This window comes from Candoia aspera, chromosome 1 (genome assembly GCF_035149785.1).
Source record: "Candoia aspera isolate rCanAsp1 chromosome 1, rCanAsp1.hap2, whole genome shotgun sequence".
NCBI classification, from domain to species: Eukaryota; Metazoa; Chordata; class Lepidosauria; order Squamata; family Boidae; genus Candoia; species Candoia aspera.
This window is the reverse complement of record NC_086153.1, coordinates 1,837,276-1,861,442: the sequence shown is the minus strand read 5'-3', so window position 1 is coordinate 1,861,442 and position 24,167 is coordinate 1,837,276. Positions and strand designations below refer to the sequence as shown.

General features: G+C 48.1%; 1 protein-coding gene across 1 annotated transcript in view; it reads left to right on the top strand.

Moving 5' to 3' along the window:
* Positions 1-24,167, top strand: part of SSH2 (slingshot protein phosphatase 2) — a 114,045-nt gene that overhangs the window by 25,386 nt on the left and 64,492 nt on the right. Inside the window, exon 2 of the mRNA XM_063295705.1 lies at positions 19,840-19,883. Coding sequence (XP_063151775.1) covers positions 19,840-19,883 — 44 coding nt within the window. The remainder of the gene's footprint in view (positions 1-19,839; positions 19,884-24,167) is intronic.

Sequence of the window (24,167 nt, the reverse complement as noted above, 5' to 3'; positions counted from 1 at the left end):
CCCAGATGGTAAAGGGCCAGCATGTTAAATGGGGCTGTTGGCCAGGCGTGATGTCCGTGATCAGAAGCAGTCTACCTTAGGACGGAAGGTGCCACTGTCTTTGGGTGAACTTCCTAAAGTCTTCCATGGAACACAGCTCTGGGCTACTCCGTTGCCTCGGCCTGTTCCTGCTGGACTGTGTGTTTTGATTAAAAGGCTCCATAATCCACAGGCGAAGCTTTCTCTGAACGTGCCCCCAAGCTCCTCCATAGAGAGGTTTGTCATCTCCTGCACAGAAGTGAGACGGTCAGTCAGAAGGCCCTGTGAGTCAAATAATTAATAAAAGATTCCTTTCTGGGTTCCAATCCACCAAGTTGCTTGGCTGTACCTGGCTGGCCTTCCCTCTGCCTGGATTTGCCAAAACCACGCCTGGGCTAAGACAGCCCATTGCTCTGTTCTCACGACACCCTGTGCTCAAAAGCCCTGTTATGGCTCCGCATAATGGCCTGGTTGCCGCAGCATCCACTGGACCACAAACTGCCTCCCACATTTTAGGCTCCCTGCGGCCTGGTTTGAAGCCTTCCGGCTGTTTCAGGGACACACACACACACACAGCCCTTCCACACCTGCATGTTAAATGCTGTGCTGGCGGTTCTTTACGCTCCTCTCTGGCTGCATGCTTGGTGGAAAAGATGGGGCAAAGAAGTTTGGAACAGAAAATGGGAACATGGAGGAGAAAGAAGGAAGAAACAGGCTTGGGAGATGGAAGAGTGCAGAGGAAATGTGTTGGAACATGGTACCTTTTGTTCCCCTTGAGGAGTCCTCACGCTGAGAAAGTGGGCTGGCCTAGGGTACACTGGCAGCAGCTTGCTGATTGAATAAGAACAGCTGGTTTTCATGGTTATCGTGCAGCCTCCCCCCACCCCAAATATTTTTCCTTCCTTTGGCAAAAAATCCGGTTCCTATGGCGCTTCGCTCGTACCTCGCTGAGCAGCTGACGGCATAACGTGCATTCCAGTAAATCAAGCATCAGCAGAATTATAACAGCGATAAGTGCCTCCGACATCAGTTCCACATAATTATAAGCATCATAAAATCTTGATAACATCATCGGCGATGACGCTGGAGAGCAGTTGCCAACGGGATCCGGGGCCAAAAAACCTGGTCCGGGTGGGAGAGGCGACCTTGGGGGAACAGAAGATGCGGAGGCTGGTAGGGTTAGCAAGGGGTTGTGCCAGCCCCTGCCCACTTGTGCCCTTCAGAGGCTGGGGCAGGGGGGCAGCTCAGCCTTTGTTGGTGTTCTGTTCGGAGGGCAGAAGCGGAGCAGAGCAAAAAGGCAAGCATTTTTCATGGGTGCGTCGTCCAGCCTTCCCAACCCAGATCCCTCCCGCTGGCTATGGATGATGAGAGTTGTAGTCCGCCACTTTGGGTTAGGGAAAGGCAGCTCCTCTTCTTCCTCCGGCAGTGGCTCATGGTTTTTTCCCTTCTCTCTCTCCCCCCCCCTCTGGGGCTTGGTTGCCCGCTTTGGGGGTCTCCTGGCTGGAAGCCTCCTGTCTGTTTCACTAAAGGACCCTGAAGTGTGTTAGTATCTCCTGGCCTCTCAGGCATCCTGGTTTGGCTCAGATCCTGCCATCAGTTGAGCACCTGGACTCACTGCCAGAGGGAGAGAGACCCATGGCTGGGTTATCCCAGGGGCCTCATCTCGTTCAGGGTTTCATGCCTGCAGTTGCCACTTCAGTCCCCCCTCCCGCAAATAGTAATTATTGATTGGCCAAATGCAGAAGCAACATATTTTCTTTATATAATCCGTTCCGTCGTGTCTGATTCTCGGTGACTGCCTGGACGAGCCTGCAGTTTTCTTGGCAAGGTTTTTCGGAAGGGGTTTGCCATTGCCTCTTTCCTAGGGCTGAGAGAGAGCGGCTGGCCTAAGGTCACCCAGCTGGCTTCGTGCCTAGGGCGGGACTGGAACTCGCGGTCTCTGAGCTTCTAGCCTGGTGCCGCAACCACTACACAAAGCTGGCTCTCTGACATAATTACTAGCTGCTGTTTAACCATTCCGAGCCTCAGAATTTAACTAACCACCCCTTTTTGAAGCAACATAAGCCTAGTTTTCATTGCCATGTCTTGTGGCAAGAAGTTCCACAGGATATTCTGTAGACAGCTGGCTTAAAAGGCAAGACCCTTTTCTGAGCTGCACTTCTAAATGATAATACGAACGCAATTCTGAACTGCTTGCAAAGCCGGTTGCAGCCGTACTAAAATTATGTATGTAAAAGTCTGGGAACAGCTGAAGAGAGATGGCTGCATAAATGCTGAGAAGTTTTTTTCTGACCTTGAAGTCCTGAAGCCTGCAGTTTCTCCAAGTGACCCCGTTGCCAGAGACAGGACTGGTTTTGCCAAATGCTTCGTGGGCATTTGTCTCCTTGCGTACAGGTAGTCCTCACTTAACAACCACAATTGGGACCAGAATTTCAGTTGCTAAGCAAAGTAGTCATTAAGCAAATCTGACCTATTTTTTTGACTTTTTTGCAGTGGTCAAAGTGCTATCTTTTCTCCAGCTTTTTCTAAAAACTAAATTAAACTCGGTACCCACCAGGTATGTCAGTTCACTTGCTTGGGAATTTCTGGGGGTGGTACACACATCCGCACATCTGGAAGGTGCTAGATTGGGGAAATCTGCTGAAAAGAGAAACACAGCTGGCAATGGGGTGTCTGAGTGTGGAAACAGCCAGAGGAAAGTGTCTAAATTTACGTTTTCCATTTTAGTCTTTCTCAGTCCAACTTTCCTAAGAACAGGTTTTAATTTTTCAGTAAGTTGAAGAATGCTATTATCACTGCCTTACAGTGAACTATTAAGAATATTCAGCTTATCAAAAATATCATTTACAGATAGTCATCAATTAGTGACCACAGCTGGGATCAGCAACTTATTCATTAAGTGAAGCAGTCACTAAGTGAAACCGCAACTGTGCTTACGATCTGACTTCAGCTTTCCTTGGCTTTGCAGACCTGCAAAGGCCATAAATGCAAGGGTTGGTCATAAAGTTACTTTTTCATCACTGTCATAACTGCGAACAGTCACTAAATGAGGCAATTGATAAATGAGGACTACCTGTACTTTTTTTTTTATGCACACAAGTGTTTATATGTCACCTGCTTTCAAAATTTTGGGTAGTTTACATTTATAAAAAATATAATAATAGTAATGAGTTAAAACCATGGTTAAAATCAACCTACTGGTCGAGGTTATCCACACCAAGGCACCGTGGAAGCAAGCTGTTTTACAGCCTTCCTAAATGTTAGCAGAGTGGGAGCCCTCCCAACATTGGCATGTAATTTTTTTTCAGAGGGAGGGGGCTGCTACCAAGAAAGCCATTCTCTGGGTTCCAGCCCCCAATCCTTGGGGTGGGGGTGGCTGCATTGCTCCCTCCCCTCTGGCTCTTTCTGGGTGGGCAGATTCCAGCTGGAGAAGATGGTCTCAAAGGTCATGAGGACCTGTGGCATGACAGGCTTGATAGGTGATAACCAGCACTTTGAATTGGGCCTGGCCGCCTCCTGGCAGCCAATCCACCTTCCACAAAAGGGGTGCCATTCTGCTGAACCAGCCACCCCAGTCAGCAGGCACCGGCTGCATTCTGTGCCAGCTGCGGCTTCCAAGTCATCTTCAAGGGCAGTCCCATAAAGAGAGAATCACAGTAGTCTAGCTGATGGCTTGCAAAGCGATGAAGTGCTGTTTTCTGTCCTTCCTGGTCCAGCAAAGGATACACTTGGTAGCCACCCAAAGCTGGCCAAAGGCCCTCCTAGGGGTCCACTTGCCCCATAATGTTTGACCACACTGAGATTTGCATCCGTGCAACTATAATCATGTTGGGTTATCCCAGTACTTTGTTTAACAAAAGAGTAATCCTGATTTACTTTTGCCTCATTTCTGGTAAATGGTTTTTTTCTTTAGTTTTCAGTTAGCTGATCGTTTAGGTCAGGGGTCTCGTGAGTCCTCTTGAATATAGCTGATCAGCTTGAGGGCCCCCCCGAGCTTTCCATACCGTGATAAAAAAGTTCCTAGTGGGCCACAAAGGAAGAAATTAATGAAGACTGCAGCATGCCATTAAACATAAATTGATTCATTCTTTTAAAAAATGTACTGTAAATCAAATTTAGCCACATAGCTGGCAGCCTTTTTTATTAAAGAGAATATTGGTATTTGATTTGATTACTTGGTAATATTTTTTTTCAAGGTCAGTGTCTAGAAAGTATTATTTGGGTTACAGAAAATGACTTGCAAGGCTGCACATTTGAGGTTCCTGATTTAGATGCTCTGTGATTCAGCAAGAAACAGCCTCATTAGGCAAAAAAAAACCGACTGAAATCGGTTTGACCCAAGAGGTCCCCAATAAATCAATTCTTGCTGGAGAAAGAATTAAACTTTCTGCAGTTGTGTGGCCCTTTTTGCACTGAGTGTTCCTTCATCAGAAGCAAGAAGGGATGGCCACGCATTTAACTACAGGTAGTCCTCGCTTAATGACCACAGTTGAGACCAGAATTTTGGTTGCTAAGTAAAGCGGTCATTAAGCGAATCCCACCCGCTTTTTGTGGAGGTCATTAAGTGAATCACTGTGGTCATTAAGTTAATCACATGGTCGTTAAGCAAATCACACGGTTCCTCATTGAGTTTGCTTGCCAGAAGCCAGATGGAAAGGTCGAAAATGGCGATCATGTGACCATGGGATGCTATGACAGTCGTAAATGCGAACCGGTTGCCAAGGGCCCAAATTGTGATCATCTGACCACGGGGATGCTGCAACAGTTGGAAGCATTCAGCACCGTTGTTAAGTCTGAACTGTCACTGACAGTTCAGTGGTCATTAAGTGAGGACTACCTGTAGACTCCTGTCTTGTTTCCTCCGTCACATTTCTTCTTCAAATGAAAAAAAATCTCAAAATTTGTCTGCAAGATTTGTTTCCGTGTGCTGTTTTAGCTTGCTTGGGTTTATCCTCTCCGTGGGCACCAAGGATGCTGCCAGTAAAAAGAAAAAAAGGGTGAATCCAAAAGCCATGTAACTTTTGTCAGACAGCACTACTGGCAGTTTGGTCAAAATTCTTGTTAGGTGGTAAAGGAAACTTCTATTTTTAAATGTTAGAAAGCTGAAGAAATGGCTAAAACACTGAGCTTCACCATACTAAACGTCACTTCGCTTTTGCAGGTATGCCAAAGCCTACCAATAAACTATGAAGCAAACGAAGCGAGCAGCAGCTTACAGAAGCTTCTGCCTTTTAATAAAATTTGTTACAGGTAGTCCTCACTTAACGACTGTTCATTTGACGACAGTCCGAAGTTACGACAGCCTCAGAAGAAAGGGCTTTACGACCTCTGCTCACACTTACAACTGTCGCAAACTGTCACCCCACCCCCGTGGTCATGTGATCGCAATTTGGGCACTTGGCAGCCGCCTCGCATTTATGACCAGCTGCAGCATCCCACAGTCATGTGACCACGATTTGCGACCTTGGATTCGCTTAGTAACCCATGGTTCACTTAACAACTATCGTAAAAATGGTCATAAAATCAGGAGACTCACTTAACGACCATACTGCTTAACCAATTATCTGGTCCCTGTTGTCATTAAGTGAGGACTACCTGTAGTTGGAAAAGGGCTACCAGACCCCTCCTGATTTTTTGCCATCATCGACTAACGTGGCTCTCCTGCAGTAAATGAGATGTCGGGCCGGAGGTTGTCAGCTGTCAGGAGGAGGCCATTCCACAACACCGCGGTGACTGGTGGATGGTTTTGACCGATGGCGAGCTCCTCTCTACCCCACGGGCTTGGCCGTCACGCAAGACCCCTGTGAGCTTGCCTGGCAAAGTAGGAGTGAGGTTTGTTAGTGATGCCACTTTGGGCATTCAAGCCACTAGGCTGAGCACAGAGCACCAGAGTTCCAACATTTTATCCCATTTTATCCTTGTCCAGGCACAGCAGGAGCAGGTCTTGATCTCCCTACAGCTTTGGGTACACCCGTCATCTGGGGAGTGCATGCAAAGCTGCAGCCCTGTCGGGTCATGCGCCTGTTCTGCCGCGGCTGGCCCAGGCACAACAGGAGGGAGCTCTGACAGCATTCCTGCTTTGGTGCACACACCCCACAGATGCACGCCCCCCTGGCTGGAGAACCTGTCCCTCACGCCATGATCCCTGAGCTGCTAATGCTGCACTCTGCTTTGTCACAACCTCTTGTGGTTTCGTGTCAGAATGACAGTGCGAGGAGAGAGAGATGTGGTTTTTGACTACATTTTATTTATTTTATTTTATTTTATTTTATCTATTTTCTATCCTACCTTTATTATTTCTATAAATAACTCAAGGCAGCAAACATACCGAATACTCCTTCCTCCTCCTATTTTCCCCACAACAACAACCCTGTGAGGTGGGTTAGGCTGAGTGACTGGCCCAAGGTCACCCATCTGGCTTTCATCCCCAGGGCGGGACTAGAACTCACAGCCTCCTGGTTTCTAGCCCATTGCCTTGACGGAGTTGAAGTCCACACATCTTCAAGTTGCTAAGGTTGAAAAACAGTGATGTACAGGTAGTCCTCACTTAATGACCATTAATTTAGTGATGTTCAGACTTATGACAGTGCTGAAAAAACCAGCTTACAACCAGTGCTCATACTTACAACCGTCACAGCATTCCCATGGTCACATGATTGTGATTTGGGCGCTTGGCAACTGGTTCGCATTTATGACCATTGCAGCATCCCGTGGTCAGACGATTGTCATTTTCAACTTTCCTGTCTGGCTTCTGGCAAGCAAAATCAATGGGGAACCATGTGATCTGCTTAAAACCATATAGTTCATTTAATGACCACAGTGATTCGCTTAATGACTGCCACAAAAAACGTTGTAAAATCAGGTCAGATTCGCTTAATGACTGCTTTGCTTAGCATCCACCATTGTGGTTGTTATGTGAGGACTACCTGTAGAAGAACGCAACTCTGGCCTTGAGAAGGAGGTGGGAAATGGTTGCTCAGCCCCAGGAAAGTGGAAAGCATGAGAAAGAGGTTCAGAAGAACCCCATCTTGACTTTGAGGCTTTCCTTCAAAAGGGGTCGATGAAGGTTTGGGGCAGGCTTTCACGATTCCGTTAACTGGCCCTACCACAATCAAGGAGCATTATTCCTGGCCCCCTCGCTGTGCCAATTTCTTGCCCCGGCCTGCCTCGAAGGCTGACCTAACGTGTGTTCGGAGATGGCGGGCAGTGTATGCGGCTTCTTTCCTTTTTTGACAAGGTGAGGCTTTTTTAAAGAGGAAGGCCTCCTCTCTGCATCTTGGTCTGCCTTGTGAATCACGGTTCCTCTGAAGTCGCTGTGACCTTGGGCATTATTCTGCCCGCCCTTTTGGGGGGGGTAGAGCCACATGGCTAGCCCCCTGCGACTGCTGGCGCTTGATGCATTTTTCTCTCTGCTCCATTGAAAACCCCCAGCTCAGCTGCTCGCCCTGTGCCATGGTCACCTGGCACCCCACCCACGTCAAACAGCTTGCCTGTTTGCATCACGCTCAGCTCTCAGTGACTGCAACAGGGCAACTCGGCAACTGCCGTTGCTTGGAGACCTGCCTTTCTCTCTTTCTGAATCAGCAAAAGGAGGCAAAAATTTAACACCTCTTAATTACGCCTGGGTGGGTAGGGCGAGGTTTTCACTGCTGAAGGTGAGCCAGATGCTTTCCAGAATGAAGCCTTTCCCCGGCCTCCTGAAGTGGGTCGGATTCCACGCCCCTGCAAGGAGGAAAGATCTGGGGGTGTAGTCCTGTGCCCCCCATGTCTCATCCCACCGGCACCCCACCACTTTCACTCTCTAATGGATGTGGAAGTCTCTGTTGGTTTTCCCAATCTACAGAACAGCTCCCAAAACCCTCACCCTGTGTGGCTATTAAGGAGGCTGGTGGCTTAAATCCAGCGGTTGGCCCTGCTTTTTCTGTGGCTAAAAGCTTGGCTCACCTAACCATGATTTGCAGCACCTTGGGAGAGGGGGGCCATAGGAAGGAACAGGCCCGGGAAATGGTCATGTTGAATTTTGCAAGAGCGTGGCTGAAGCAGCCTTTAGTTTGGTGATAAATGGGCTATTTTCAAGGGGAGCGTGGTCTGCACACCTGCCAGGTCTCCAAAACTCTGGGGTCTTGCGTTCAACTGAATTAATAGTGAATAGTTAAGCAAGCCAGGATTGGTCTATTTGTTACAAACCTCCATCTTCTCAAGCGCTGAACATTCCCAAATTCTTTCGTGTCCTTCATAGGACTGAGTTTCGATCCCCTGATCCATCCTGTCCTCCTCTGAATCTGCTCCAGTTTCTGCGAATCTTCCTTAAGATGTGGCACGTGGAAGGGGACTTGGTGCTGCTAAAACTGAGTGAGGTGGAAGAGGATTTGGAAAAGGCACGTCAGTTGATGCAGTCTGCAATTGCTCTGGTCCACGTAGCGGCTGTGCCACATGGCTGCTGACTTGTGCGCTGCGTGTGATCAGTTGCCCTTCCCGAATCCTTTTCACACGCAGTATTACCAAGTCCCCCCCTCCTGTACCTCTAGATCCGATTTCTTTTTCCTATGATGGTGCTTTTCACCTAGCTGAAAGGGAGAGGATCTCTGTTGACTGAGAGGGCAGGACACAGAATAGTGGATTTAAGTTCCAGGAAGGCCGGTTAGGCAATACTTCCAGAGACTAAAAGCAGTTTAGCGGACGAACGCAAGAGCCAGATAGGTGGAGGAAAGAAGGAGGAGGAGAGACTTGATAGCTGTGATCGGGTGCATAAAGGGGAGTTACTGGGGAGATGGTCAAGAGAGTCACGAAAGTGGTCAAGAAAATAGTCAAGAAAGGGCACTGAAGATGTTGCCTAGTCGGGCAACGACATGTCTGCAAGCAAGCAACCAAGCTCAGAGAGCACCAAGGACTCCACGGATGGTCAAGGTCTATTTTCCGTGGTCGTAGAAACCAGGATCGGAAATAATGGTGTTAAGTCGCAGCTACCTCAACTTCACTTAAGTATAAGGAAAAACATGCAGATGGTAGGATCTGAGCAGCAATGGAACCAGCTATCTATGGAGGTGGTGGGTCCTCCATCTTTTCAAGGAGAGGCTGGACAAGAAGAGGTTGAATTGGCTTTCCTGCGCATTGCAGAAGATTGGACTCAAGGACCTTTTGGGCCCTTTCTAACTCTACTGGGGCCCCTTCCAACTCTACCATTCTAGGATTCACTGGATGGGTTCAAGCAGGGAGATCTGAGCTGGGATTCCTGCCCTGAGCAGAAGGTTGGACCCGACAGTCTCCGTGACCCTGTTCAAACCTGTGGTTCTGCGGTTAGCAGTAAGGCTTAGCTCCGTGCATACGCCAGACCACTGTGGTTCCCTCGCCAGGAAAATTAAGTCTCTCATGCTGAAGGAGGCAGCTGACATCCCAGATGTTTTTCATCTGCGACTCCAAGTAGTCGGGCTTGTAGTTCAGCACATGAATCCCTACTTTTCTGGCAGACTTTTGTGGTCTTGAAGGAGTGGGAGAGAGATAGATTTTCTGTGCCTGTTACATCCACAGCTTGGATGTGGCTTCTCGCAGTCCTGTGAGTCGTCCCCATTGAATTCAATGGGCGCTGTGAGTAATGTTGGATCTTCCTTACGCTGTTTTTCCTCTCTGTGTGCACCTCATTCCAAGTTGCTTTAATTGTCTCCCTTGTTCCTATTCAATATCTTTTATTTTTGCCCCTTTGTGTATAGCTCCTAAGAGACAGAGTGAGCCCAGAGCAGAGACCAGGGTTTTTTAAAAAAACTTAATTGCAGCCTGTGTTTCTCTGAGGATTTAGCAAATTTTTGGCAACTTCTGAGTATTCAACCCTAATTGGACTTGCGATTTTAAATATATATACCAACACCTGGCACACCTTTTGTGTTTGCAAAACATGACACAGCTTAATAGGATCCTCTCTTTCTGCTGAGTCAGAAGAAGATGCTGTTTTCTGGCTGGGATGGGAATGGAGGTGTGGATTGTTTTTAAATATGCTTGATAAGCATAAAGCATCTTTCCTCAGTTCTTCAGTGAACTGGGGATGACAGGGGAGGCCTGCAATATAGGGTGCCCTGGAGTAACAAAGAGTTGGTTCCTTGAAGATAGAAAAAAATCAGCTGGTGTCTGATCAAAGAGGTTGAAGGGTATTTTTGGAGAGGAATTTCAAGGGATGTTAGCAGAAGACTCCTGAATTTCCATTTCTCTGAGAGGGCCCAGTGGCATCTCCTTTTCCTGGGCAACATTCAGAAGTTCTGAGAAACGTCGGCTTCTCCAACCTGGCACCCTCCAGGGAGGATGCAGCCACAGTTCCTGAAACGCCCAAGCTGGCGATTGAACTGAACGTGTTAAACGGAGCTTGCAAGTCCCTTCTGGCAATTCTTTGCCCCCCACCCCGTCTTGTTCCTTGACGGCCCTTAAGCAGACTCGTCCTAGGATGCCGCTCAGATTCAAATCCCTGCCAAGTCTGAACCTCTTGCGAGCACCTTGCCTTGGCAAGGGGCGAACCAAAGTATCAACTTTTTTTCAGTTTCTGAAAAAACACCTTTTCAGGTCACTGTTATTTTTCCTCCTCTTGCTTCTGACTCTTTCGAGTGGCGTGTGGATGTGAATTCAGTGCAAGCGCATATTTCCAAGGGTTGAGGGGGTGGCTTTTGTAGAATCCTAGAGTTGGAAGGGACCACGGAGGTCATCTAGTCCAACTCCTGGTCAGTGTAGGATCTACCAGGGCATCTCTGATGGGTGACGTCCAGCCTCTGTCCGAAGACCTCCAGCAAAGGCCAGAACTTCCTTGTAGTTTCAACCCCACAGTTCTGCCCTCTGGGGCAACAGAGAGTAAGCCTGCCTTCACTCTGTGTGACAGCCCTTCAGATCTTTAAAGACTGCTGTCATATCATGGGGATGGGCGGCATGGTTTTGCACTGGTTCACCTCCTTCCTCAGGGCCGGTCCCAATCGGTGTTGATAGGGAGCGAGAGATCCGGCCCACGGCCCCTTCCTTGTGGGGTGCCACAGGGTTCGGTACTCTCCCCTCTCCTCTTCAACATCTGCATGAAACCGCTGGGCGAGATCATCCGTCACTACGGGGTGAGGTATCATCAATATGCAGATGGTACTCAGTTGTGTATCTCCATCCCGGGTGAAGTAAGTGATGCCGTGACCGCCCTCTCCAGGTCCCTGGGGGCTGCGGGGGTCTGGATGGGGAGCAACAGGCTTCAGCCAAACCCTGGTAAGATGGAGTGGCTGTGGGGGGGGTGCTCCTCAGTATCCGGGACTTTGTCATCCTTGGTTCTGGATGGGGTTGCACTGCCCCAGAGAGACCTGGTGTGGAATCTGGGGGTCCTCCTGGACTCAAGGCTCCTGCTCCAGAGCAGGTGGCAGCCATGGCCAGGAGGGCCTTTGTGCAGCTGCGTGTTGTGCACCAGTTGTGCCCTGCCTGGATCGGGAGGCCCTTCGCATGGTCACTCATGCCCTGCTCATCTCCCACATAGACTATTGCAATGCGGTCTACATGGGGCTACCCTTGAAGAGTATCCAGAAGCTACAGCTGGACCAGAATACAGCTGCGCGGGCGATCTTTGGTGCCCCTAGAAGGGCACACGTAACACCTTTGCTGTGGGAGATGCACTGGGTGCCAGTTTCCTTCTGGGTCCAATTCGAGGTGTTGGTCATCACCTCCAAAGTCTACCTGGCATGGGGCCAGGCTAAGGGACCGCCTCACCCCCGTTACATCAACCCATTCCACCCGGTCAGGCAGAGAGGGCATGTTGCAGACCCCGTCGTTAAGCGAGTTCCCTCTGGCGGGGTCCAGGAGGCGGGCCTCCTCTGCAGTGGCCCCCACCCTCTGGAACATGCTGCCCCCGGAGGTGAGGCAGGCCCCTTCACTCCTGGCCTTCCAGAAGAATCTGAAGACCGGGCTCTGCCGCCTCGCTTGGGGCGGGGAGGGGAATAGTCATGCCTGGGGATGGCTAGTGTCCTAGGGGGCTCGTCACATATAAGGACTGAGTTATTATCTGCCATTTGGATTTTATTTTTATCTGTGACTGTTTACTTGTAACTGTTCTTTAGATACTGTATTTTTATATATTGCAATTTTATTGTATATTTATTGTTTTATTGATCATTGTTGTAAACTGCCCAGAGTGGTGGGAGGAGATGGGCGATGACAAATTTGATTGATTGATTGATTGATTGATTGATTGATAAATACATATCTCCCTTGAGTCGTATCTGCTGCTGGCTCAACTCATCCAGACCATTTAGCTGAGGGCTTGGTCTCCAGACCCTTCAGCATCTTGGTTGCCTCCTCCTCTGAACGGGCTCCACTTTGTCACGGTCATTCATGAAGCAAGGTGCCCAGAACTTGAAAGAGGACTCAGGGCAGAGTAGAGAAGAATAATTACTTCCTACGAGCTGGACTCTGTGCTCATGCACGTAGCCCTTTTAGCAGCTGCACCCCATTGCTGGCTCACGTTTAACTGGTGGCCAACAAGCTGATCCAGATCCCTTTTACACGTGCTGCGGCCAAGCCAGGTTCCCCCCAACCCCATCCTATATTTGTGCCTTACATTTTTCTACCTGGATCAGGAAATTGACCTGTCTCCCCGGTCAGTTCCAATCTATTCATTTTGGCTCGCTGCTCAAACTTGGTTGAATTTCTCCTGTCTGCTCTGAAAGCTTTGGGCCATCTGCAAACTTGCATGTTACAGATCTGTCTTTGCCCAGGAGAAGAAGTGGACTTCCTCTTCTTTTATTGTTGCATTTTTATTTTTCTTCATCAGGGGACACCACTCCCCACGTGGACTAGGAAAAAGGGACAGGAATTTGACTGCAAGTTTATTCCCTCTACTATGCCCCTGAACCCAGCCAAGATCCTTCTTAGGGGCCACCAGTCTCTGCAGCCCAACTCCTTCCCGAGCAGCTGGGCTCTGCTTCCCCCTTGTGGCCTGCCCTAAAACTTGCAGCTTGAGCTTGCAATGAGTGGGAAGGGCAGGTATTAAGTCCTGTTTTGGCTGTCGCTGTTAAAAGCAGCCTTCCCTTACTGGCAACACAAATGTCTCCTGTGGCAATAAGCAGCAGCGGGTGAAAAACGGTGGCAGCGGAGCCCTCAGCTCAGGCAGCCGTCAAGATTCCCAACTGAGAATCTCAAGGGCAGCGGATGGCGAGCATTGCCAGAGGGTTGCACTAAATCAGTGTTTTTCGAAGACCATAGCTGGGTCTTTTTGCAGACCATAGCTGGCTGGGGATTTCTGGGAGTTGAAGTCCACCCATCTTAAAGTTGCCAAGTTCGAAAAACACTGCACTACACTATCTCTGAGATCCCTCCCAGCTCTCTGATTCTAATCTGGAAGCCCACAATCTTGGGGATGTGCCTGCCTGGAACCAGAAGGGGCCATTCTGTGCCGAGCCAAGCCCCCGTTTGCCTAGCGCCTTGCTGCAGAGAGGAATTTCCAGCAGCTTCCCACGTTCCCAGCGGGGCAGTGGTGCCTGATGTCGTCTTAGTCAGAAGGGCCAGAAATCCATTCTCTGCATGCACAAGCACGTCACAGAACTTGATGCCCTGCCCTGCTTAACCAGGTCAGCCAACTCAGTTCAGTAGCACCTTTTTCTCTCCCGGGGATCCGAGCTTCGTTTGAAGTGGTTCCTTTCCCAGGCCTGCTTTGGAAGTGCCAGAGGGAGAACCGGGCCTTTTCTGCAGGCAAGGACAAGTCGAGGGACTTCCCACGCGGTGCCTGTTCCCCACAAGTGCCGGCACTTCTGCTGCATGAGCAAACTGTGGCTGGGCACGGCCACTGTCTGAAGCGGTGAACCGTGGCTTACTGGGCACCTGGCTGACTTCACAGAACCCACTCAGCCAAAACCAAACCAGCCACACTGTGCTCAGCGCACCGTGTCAGCTCAGCGTGGTGCTTCTGCAGAGCCCGTCCAGATGTCTTCCTGGAGTCAGTGAAGGCCCAGGCTTTGGGGCATGGGGGAAATGGTGACCTCAGCTGTTGAAAAGCACAAGCACTTTCTGCACAGCAGGGAGTTGGTGTGCCAGATAGAGGTTCGGATCAGAATACCTACTAATCCTTCCTCCTCCTCCTTTCCCCACAACAACAACCCTGTGAGGTGACTTGGGCTGAGAGAGCGGCTGGCCCACGGTCACCCAGCCGGCTTTCGTGCTTAAGGCGGGACGAGAACTCTCCTACCGTGCCTGATTGGCTCTTGGGCTGAGAGGGAGGGACTGGCCCAAGGGCACCCAGCCCGCTTTCACGCCTAAGGCAGGACTAGAACTCACCGCCTCCTGGTTTCCAGCCCATTGCCTTAACCACTAGACCAGACTGGCTCTTTTATGAGATGCCCTCAGACAGGGTACCTTCTCTCTTTCTTTCTCCTTTGCATCCAAAGGATCTGATAGCATGTAACTGCCTCCTCCAGTCCGTGTATTCATGCGGACCCGCTCTCGAACCGTTCCAGCCGCTGATCATTGCTGCATCTCACGGCAATGAGGTTCAAAAGCCAACCGTGCACTGTGTACGAAAAGGCTTCTAACTGACCCTTTCGTGAATCTCCTGCCAATTGTGTGGCTTCCCGTATTTTACCCCACTCAGATACTCCATGAAATAATGCCACAGTGCTGGCAGCAGCTTCGTTCTTTCTGTTTTTGTCGGCATTGCTCGGTTTGGGTTCGGCAACTCTGGGCGTAAAAGAAATGCCAGCCTGCTTCTCATTAAGCTTCTGGAGGAGTTCTCCCACCCACCCTGTGGGTCCTTCCATGCCGAGTGCTGCATTCGCCAGCACTCCGTGATCGTAGGTAGCCCGTCTCCAAGACCTTGAACGGGAAAATGACGCACAGCTTCTCGTCCTTCTGGGGTCAGCCCCTCTGGTGGCCGAAGGCTGTTGCCAGGGTTGGCCTGACCACACCAGCGTCTCAAGGGCAGGCGGGTCCCAGAGGAATTGGATCCCCTCCCTACTCCATTGCTGTCCCTTTGGCTCCCGGCCCGTCCTGCTTGATTCTTGCCATGGCTGGAGGTGGGTGTGTGATGGAGCGCCCGATGCAACGTGTCTGGCTTCGAATTGCCGCGTGTGTGTTCCAAGCTGGAAAAGGCATGGCCCACATTTGTGAGATGACAGAGAGGCAAGCAGAGCCTGAGGGGTTCCCGTAAGCTTGGGGGGCAAAAACACTACCCAGCGCTTGGCAAGAGGCTGATTCTGTATGTTTCACCTCCCGTCTCCCCAGCTTCCTTGGCTTCTCCAGAAATGTATTCCTAGTATCGCGGTGCCCTGCCTTGCCCTTTTTTCTAAACACCGGGATTTGAGATAGTCATTTGTGGTAAAGCCATAAACGTGCCCACAAAGATCAGAATGGCTGTAACAGACCGTTGGTGGTTTCCGGGATGTTTCTGATGTACGGCGGCCTTATCCTTTCCATAGCTTGTGTTGGTTGTGCTGCAGTAGGTTGAGTGGTCAGGCACTTTTTGCTAACGTTGCGCGGGTACCCATTTTGTCGGAAGGTGTTGTGTAGGTGGTCTGTTTCCTTCTTCTGGTGTTCTGGGTTGCTGCAGTGTGCCTGTGCTCATCTGAAGAGGCCCTTGTTGTAGCCTGTCCCCCCTGTCAGATCCCACACCTGAGTTCAGGGCATCTAGCTGTGGCTATCCACCCAGGTGAAAGCGGTCCGTCCAGGGCAGGTGGCTGAACTCTCTGGAATCAGGATGGGGGCGGAAGAGGCAGTCTCTTTTCTTTAGGACTAAGCCCAGCGTTTCTCAACCTTGGCATCTTGAAGATGTGTGGACTTCAACTCCCAGAATCCATTTGTAAGACTTATAAGATTGACAAATCAGAAAGATTCAAGGAATACAGTTTTTTCCCCTTCATTTAAATGTATTAACAATAAATGTGGAGCATATATAGAAGCAAAACACTTATTTAATTAGATTATCTAGAAACCTACAATTGGGTAGTAATTGGTGAAATAACATCATCTGCTGTATTATTGTGATATTGTTGTCTCTCTTTTTTTACTCAACTTTTCCACTAGAGCAATTTTTCAAGCATATTTGGCATAATGTGGAAATACTCAAAGGCTTTCATTTCTGGGATTTTGCTATTACTTGTCTGGCTGCAACCAATACAGAAAAACTATATATTTTTTTGATTCAAGGTGTCATTTGGATTATCCAAAACTTGATAAGGCCAACTCAGGTGCTAACGTAATGGCCTAAATTGGGTTTTGTCCTATTTTAATAAACATTTCAGTCCAAAAACACTGAATAACTTAGAAGATCACCTCATATGATAATATGTACTTATTTCTTTATATTTTCCCCAACACTTTGGGCATATACTAGAATTTATCATGGTGAGCTTCTTTGCTGTCGAGTACCATCTATAAAATACTTTTGTTGAGTTTTCCATAATTTTGGCCAAAATTGATTTCAATAGTTTTCTGCGTTACTCAGTTAACCATCAAGTCAAACATAAAGGGTCTTTTATATCAGATTTCTATATTGTATTTAACACATTCAGGAAGTTGGAAACTTTTTATATACTTCCTGTTAGATAACAGATTTAGCCTCATTTCACATTAAGTCACGGCTCTAACTGCTGGAATTGCAGTGAAATGCAGAATCTGATGTCTTTGAAACCATGAATTTATGACACAGAGGCGGCATGCAAAGTTAAGATCTTGGAAGAAAGACATAACCAAATGCAGAAATAACATTGATGAAATATACAGGATAAACAAAATTCCAACCCCCCCATTATCTACCAGTCAGGATCGCAAATTGTCCAGCCTCTGGCCTGTTTAAAAACCAAGTTTTTAAAGCTTTTCTAAAAGGTTGGACATTGAAGAAAGGTGAACTCAAAGAAATAAGAGTGGAACAGTAGCAGGAAGAGAAAGAATGAGTCCAGTAAGAAAACCTTTGGGAAGATAAACCACTTTCCTCGGAAAATTAATGGGAAGAGGATATGGAAGTTGCTTGGAAAAAATTATGTTAGAGTGCCACAGAAATGTGGCATTACACTAAAGCAGTGTTTGGCTGGGGAATTCTGGGAGTTGAAGTCCACACAGCTTAAAGTTGCCGAGGCTGAGAAACACTGCACTAAAGGATAGTATGAGATACGATGAAGAGACAAAAAAGCTGTAGATGAGGGGAAAAGGCATATAAAAGAATGATTGCCTCCAAAGATAGTTGTGAAGAATGTAGTCAGAGAAAGCAAGGAATGGTCAAGGTTGAACAAGGCAGAGAAAATGGAAATAAATATTGTCTTGGAAGTGGGTGGACTAAGTGAGGGGCCTCCAGCAGAGTGAAGGGAATGAAAAATAAAAGCAATGAAGTTATTTGGGATGGAATGGAAGCGAGCAAGTGCTGGGAGAAATATTTTAGAAATCAGTGTGGGAACGATTGTGAGTCGTCGAAGAGGGGAAGGAAGGCCATACGTGTTCGTGTCCAAGAAAAAAAAGTGATGGGAAGGACGTCATAAACGCTGTGAAAATATTGAAATGTTGCCGTGTTTCAGGCAGAGATGGTATAACTGGAGGAGGTTAGGATACGGATGTGGTTTGCTTATGGAGTGGGTGTGCAACTTGCTTCACGCGTGTGTGAAGACTGCAACTGTGCCTGATGATTAGGAGAATGCTGTTTGGTTCCCTTGTACAAAGAAAAGGGTAACGGAAACAGATTTGCTTTGTGCGACGTGCGTGGGAAGGTGTTTGCAGAATTTTGAATAAGAGGGTACAAAAGGTGAGATTGAGCGAAGTTTGGGAAGTGCAAGGCCGGCGGCGTGCAGATCAGATTTTTGCTTCTCCACAGGTCACTGAGAAGCGTGTGAACGCAAGCAAATGCATTCATTGAACATCGGTTGATTTAGAGAACACGCATCATAAAATGAATACGTGTGAGTTGCAGAATATTTTGCATGAAAACAGAGTTCAGGCTGATGTCTGATATTCCTCTGGTTGTTTTATGTGTTTACGGACAAAGGTGTAAGGATTGCTTGTGGTGGTATTAGAAAGATGTTGGGGATCTACATGTACAGAGATGGTTCCGTGTTGCTAACTCATCTATTTATTTATTAAACGTATTAATCTTGTTGTTGGCTGCATCTTGGGTCATAAAATGCCTGAACCAAGCTCTAGGAGGCTTAAATGGATGTTGTAAGCCGCCCAGAGTCTTTTGGAGTGGGGGAGCTATAATAAGCCTAAAGAATAGATTTATTCCACATTTAAGAGCTATCCTCCTGCCTCTCATTGTAGTAACTAGATAGCCTGGAGCTGTGTTTCTCAAGGTGGGTGGACTTCGACTCCCAGAATTCCCTAGCCAGCATGCTTTAAGAAGGGTGGACTTCAATTCCCAGAATGCTGGCTGGGACTTCTGGGAGTCGAAGTCCACCCACCTTAAAGCATGCTGGCTAGGGAATTCTGGGAGTTGAAGTTCCCACATCTTAAAGTCACCAAGCTCGAAAAGCACTGCTCCAGAGCTTTGCCAGTTCCCTCCCTTTGAGTGCTCCGGTTCCTTTTTCTTTACACACGGATGCAAATCCAAGGGAGACCGTTGCCCTGTCATGTTTTAAAGACCCAAAACACAGCTCTGTATCGGTAGGCAATACCTCTAAGGAAGCGGTGGGGAGGAGGAAGTTCTAAAGAGGAATCCACCTTCTGAAGCCCCAAGCACAGAGATCTTCCATCAGCAGCCTGCATTTGTTTGTTTCTTTGATGTGATGTGATGTGATTTATATGGTTGCCCATCCCACCGCTCTAGGCGACAAACACAGTTAAAAGCATCAATATAAAAGTTAAAAGCATCAATATAACAATAAAAATGGAGATGTGAACATAGCGAAAGAAAGAAAAGGCAACTGAGGGTAAACACAACAATAAATTAATAATTCATCACAGGCTTGGCTAACCTCCAGCACCTGGGAAAATGGCCATGTCCTATGTGCTTTCTGAACCACTAGCAGGGGCTGAATGCTCTTCTCATGTGGCTGTAGGGAGTGGCTGGCTTCCCCCGCATCGCTCTGGAGCACTGTTTTTCAGCCTTGGCCACTTTAAGAGGGGTGGACTTCAACTCCCAGAATTCCACAGCCAGCCTAAAGTGGGGCAGAATTATTTTTCCACCAGGTGCTGGCCCTTATCAACCTGGGAGCCCTCCGGACATGCAGACTTCACTCCCAGAATTCTCAGCAGTGCCAGGTGGGGAATTCTGGGAGTTGAAGTCCACTCATCTTAAAAGTTGCCAAGGTTGAGAAACACTGTCCTGGAAGAAGCTGTTAGGGGTGCCCAGTTCCAAGAGGGGAAAGGGGCTGAGGCTGGAACAGCCACTCTCTTGAAGCTAGCCTGGCCCCCCCGAGAACGGCCTTCGTGGTCATAACTTTGAACTGTGGCTGAATGGGTGGTTGTAACCCGAGGACTACCAATAATAATCCTGTGCCTTTCTGAAGCCCGTCTTTTCCCAGACTTAAGAAGTTGCAGCTGCAGCACATTTTAGTTATCCCTTGGCCCCTCCCTGCCTTGCTCTGTTTCCCCTGTTACCAGAGCAGGAATCTCTGTTCCTGTCTGCTCTACGGCAAGGGTCCTCCAACTTTTCCAGGCTGCTGAACCTGTTAGTTAAAAACAGAAATCCTCAGAGCCCCCGGTGAAGAGGCAAAGCTCTAATGATAGATATTTAACTGAGTTTGAGTGAACTCCTTTGCCCTTAGTCTCGCATGGTTCCATGGAATGCACCTGCAAAACCCCCGCTGTAAAGCACTCTGCACATGGATGGAGGGTTATAAATACATGGAATAAGCACTGAGCTCTTCTCCCTTCACCCCCCACCCCTCTTCTCTTCTCTTGCACATCCAGGAGGCCGACAGCGGAGAAGACGACTGCCGCTTCCAGCCCAGGAGGTACGTGTTGGCTGGCGGCCCCTCGGCGCTCCCGTGGCTGTATGGTTGGGCTGCTTGAGGAAACGGTTTGGGTTGGCGCTGTCCCACGTTTGCCACGTGGGTGCTCTGTCCTCTGGGCAGCTGCCCTTCCAGGGATCGGCAAGGCAGGAGCAATGTGTGAACCTGGCCAGTGCTGGCCGTTCCTCCCGTTCCTGGCCACCAACTGCGTGAGGGGCAGGAGGCTTTTCCCTGTTGATGCCCACGGAAGAACATGGCAGGTCAGGGGGTATCTGGCCAGGCTTTGGGTCTCAGCGAGTGCAGAGAACAGCAGCACAGGGCAGAATCTTATGAAGAACATTGAAAAGAACAGTTCGTTTAATCCGCTGTTTCTCAACCTTGGCCACTTCAAGACGGGTGGACTTCAACTCCCAGAATTCCCCAGCCAGCTGCTGGCTGGGGAATTCTGGGTGTTGAAGTCCACCCGCCTTGAAGTGGCCAAGGTTGAGAAACACTGGGTTAACCTAGAGAAAAGAAGGCAGAGGGAAGACAGGATAGCAGTCTAATGATCCTCAAAGGGCTGTCTTCGAGGAGGGTCTGATTTATTTTTTGTAGGGCCTGGGAGTAAGACAAGGACTAGTGGGTGGAAGGTTGACAGAGGGCGATCCAAACTCAAAATGAGGAATTTCCTGACCATGATTGCTATGAAGCAGTGGACCAGCCTGCCTCCTGGCATTGGAGGCGGGGGGGTCCATCCCTGGAGGGTTTCAGTCCAAGGTGAAACAGCTCTTTATCTGGGATGGTCTGAGGATTTCTGCTCTGGGCAGAGGGCTGGACTAGAGGACCTCCAGGGTCCCTTCCAACACTAAGATTATGATTCTGTGGGTGAGTGAAGAAGAAAGTTGGGGTGGGCCATCAGAATATACAAAGTCATTGTATGGCTGAACAAGCTCGTGGTCACCTTATTCCAGATTGGCAAGCTCTCCAGGGCCTTCTTGGTAGTTTTTTTTTTTACTGTGGTTTAAGCTTTGTGAGAAACGAGGCCATTTGATTCAGTGCATAGCGCAAATCCAGAAATGATCAATGGTTTGTTTGTTTTTGTTCAGTGTGTGGTGTGAACTAAGCCTTTGAGGCTTGCAAACTGTGCCTTATGGCTTAGTGTGACATGAAATGCATTTATGGATTATTCAAGAAGCCCCTTTTAAATAAACCATGCCTTACTGCAGTGTGTGAAACCAAACCCAGCCTTTTTTCTATTTGGTACATCCCAGTTTCTCAAGATCAAGAGTGGAGTGTTGAGTGACTGGAGGAGGGAAAAGAAGGATCTGGGAATATCCAGACCAATGTTTTGGGGGGAGGGGCAGTTACTTCCTTAGGAGGTTTTGGGAACATTTAAAAGTCATCCTTCTTGATTTCAACAAAGTGTTTGTGAAGCACCTTGTGGTACGGCATGATATTGAAGTGGGCTCAAAAATCATCAGGGTGCCCTTGTTGATGGCTCTTCATCACATTAGGGAGTCCTGGCCCTCTTTAATAGCTTTATGCGTGGCATGGATGAAGAGGTAGAGGAAATACCTATCAGATCTGCAGGTGATCCAAAGGTGGGTGGTGGGACAGCCAATATCTTGGAAGACAGACACAGCAGTCTTTCTCAACCGGAGTTCCACCAAAGTTCGCTAACGGTTCTGCAAGGGAATGTGTTTGGGAAAAAAAATAAAACATATCTAGCATTACTGATCACACTAATGCAGTGTTTCTCAACCTCAGCCACTTTAAGTTGTGTGGACTCCAACTCCCAGAATTCCCCAGCCAGCACCAGTTCTGGGAGTTGAAGTCCACCCGTCTTGAAGTGGCTGAGGTTGAGAAACACTGCACTAACGTACTGTGAGCTGTAGATATAATAAAGTTTATGCAAGGGCTCCCTGTGACCTGAAAATTATTTCAGGGCTTCATCCTGGGTAAAAAGAAAAAAGTTGAGAAAGGCTGGAGTATGGAAAAGGGCTGAAAAATAACAGGTTTAAATTTAACGGGGGCAAAATTATTTATTTGGAAAGAGGAAATAAGTGGCTGGGTAAAGGATGGTATACACTTGGTTTGCTAATTGTATCTGTAGATCAATGTTTCTCAACCTTGGCGACTTGAAGATGGGTGGACTTCAACTCCCAGAATGCCCCAACCAGCATGGCTGGCTGGTGAATTCTGGGAGTTGCAGTACACCCATCTTAAACATCCCAAGGCTGAGAAACACTGCTGTAGATGGTCTTGGATTTGTAGCTGATTGCAGACTAAATAGGAGTCAACAATAGGACGGGGTTGCAAAAAAGACAGAATAATGGGTTTAAATTATAGGAACGTTAGGCAAACTTCTGAAGGGTAAGAGCAGTTGGAAGTGGAACCCAGGACCCAGAGGAGAGATGGTCCCCCTTCACTAGGGGAGTTCGAGCAGAGGCTGGGCAGCCTTCTCTGTGGGATGTTTGAATTTGCATTCCTGCGCTGAGCAGGGGTTGGGCTAAAGGACCTTAATGGCTCCTTCCAACTTTTCGGCCTAATCTTTGGTGACAGAACGACTGAGTTCTGGCAATACAGTTTTGGCTTGTTTTCCAGGGTTGGTTTGTGTGTGAAGGGAAGGTGAGCGGTGTTCCTCCTAGACACCTTTCTTTTCCCTTTCTGGTGTTAATCCCTCCACTAACACCTGCCCAATCGGGCTGCAGTATTTTGACCAAGCTCCTTCAGGTGACCCCACTGCAGTCCCAGGGAGTCCCCTGGGGTCACCTGGACAACGGAGAAAAGGCACAGCAGCCTGTGAGTGCTCAAAGATTGCCCCACCTTGGCTGAGCAGAAGGCCAAGGCAGCAAATTGCCATTATTTCAATTGGCGATTGATAAAGAAAGCATGAAGTAGTACAGCATTTCTCCAGGAGGACTGCCTTCTGAGCAGGCTGACCAGTTGGATGCTGAAAGCAGCAACTGAAAGACTGAAGTTAGAGAGTTCTTGTTTCATCACCCTGAGTTTACCTTTCGAAGAGGAATACAGGTAGTCCTCGCTTGATGACCATAATTGGGACTGGAATTTCAGTTGCCAAGTGAAGTGGTCATTAAGTGAATCCAACCCAATTTTACAACTTTTTTTGCAGCGGTCATTAAGTGAATCAGGCAGTTCCCCATTTATTTTATTTTATTTTATTTATTTTATTTTTATCCCGCCTTTATTATTTTTATAAATAATTCAAGGCGGCAAACACCCAGCCAAAAAGGTCAAAAATGGCGATCACATGACCATGGGACACTGTGATGGTCATAAATGCAAACCAGTTGCCAAGCACCCAAATCATAATCACATGACCATGGGGATGCTGCAATGGTTGTAAGTGTGAGGACCAGTCATAAGTCTTTTTTTTCAGCACAGTTGTAAGTCTGAACTGTCCGTAAATGAATGGTTGCTAAGCAAGGACTACCTGTAATCAGCTTGGGAGGCCTTGAGGCTTCTGTGCATCTTGCTCTGCAGCATAAATTGGGAAGGGTGGGGGAGAGAGACGGTCCAGAGCAGCAGCTTCCCGCCTGCTTGTTTTGCAAGCCCCCAGCAGTTTAAGAGCAGTTTAGGAGAAGCCAATTTAAGGCAAAGAAACGCCCTTTTCTCCCCACCCCACCCATGACTTTGGTGTGTGGGAGGAGCTGTTTTCAGACGAAACCCAGATTTCAGGAAGGACACACGAGTAAGCAAGCTCATCCTTCCCCTTAAACATGTGGGTTTTAAAGCGGTCGTCTGTGGTTATTTTTGGCTTTTTTCATGTGGAACGGTTTTATTTATGAAGTTGTAAAATCTCACTGGGGTTTTTATATATATATGGATTAACACTTAACAATTCAAACATTCTCTAACAAATTTCTTGTCCAACTCTAACCCCAATGAAATTATTAGTTTTATTCCTGGCAAGAGTTAAACAAATTTATGGTATCATTGTAGAAGATTGTGTTACAGGTAGTCCTCGCTTAACAATCATTCGTTTAGTGTTGGTTCAGACTTATGACGATGCTAAAAAAATGGACTTACGGCGGGTGCTCACACTTATGACTGTTGCAGCATCCCCATGGTCACTTGATTACAATTGGGGCGCTTGGCAACTGGTTCACATTTATGACCATTGCAGCATCCCATGGTCACATGATCACCATTTTTGACCTTCCCAGCCAGCTTCTGGCAAGCAAAATCAATGGGGAACCGTGTGATTTGCTTAATGTCCATGTGGTTCACTTAATGCCTGTGGCAATTCACTTAACGACCACCACAAAAATGGTCGTAAAACCAGGT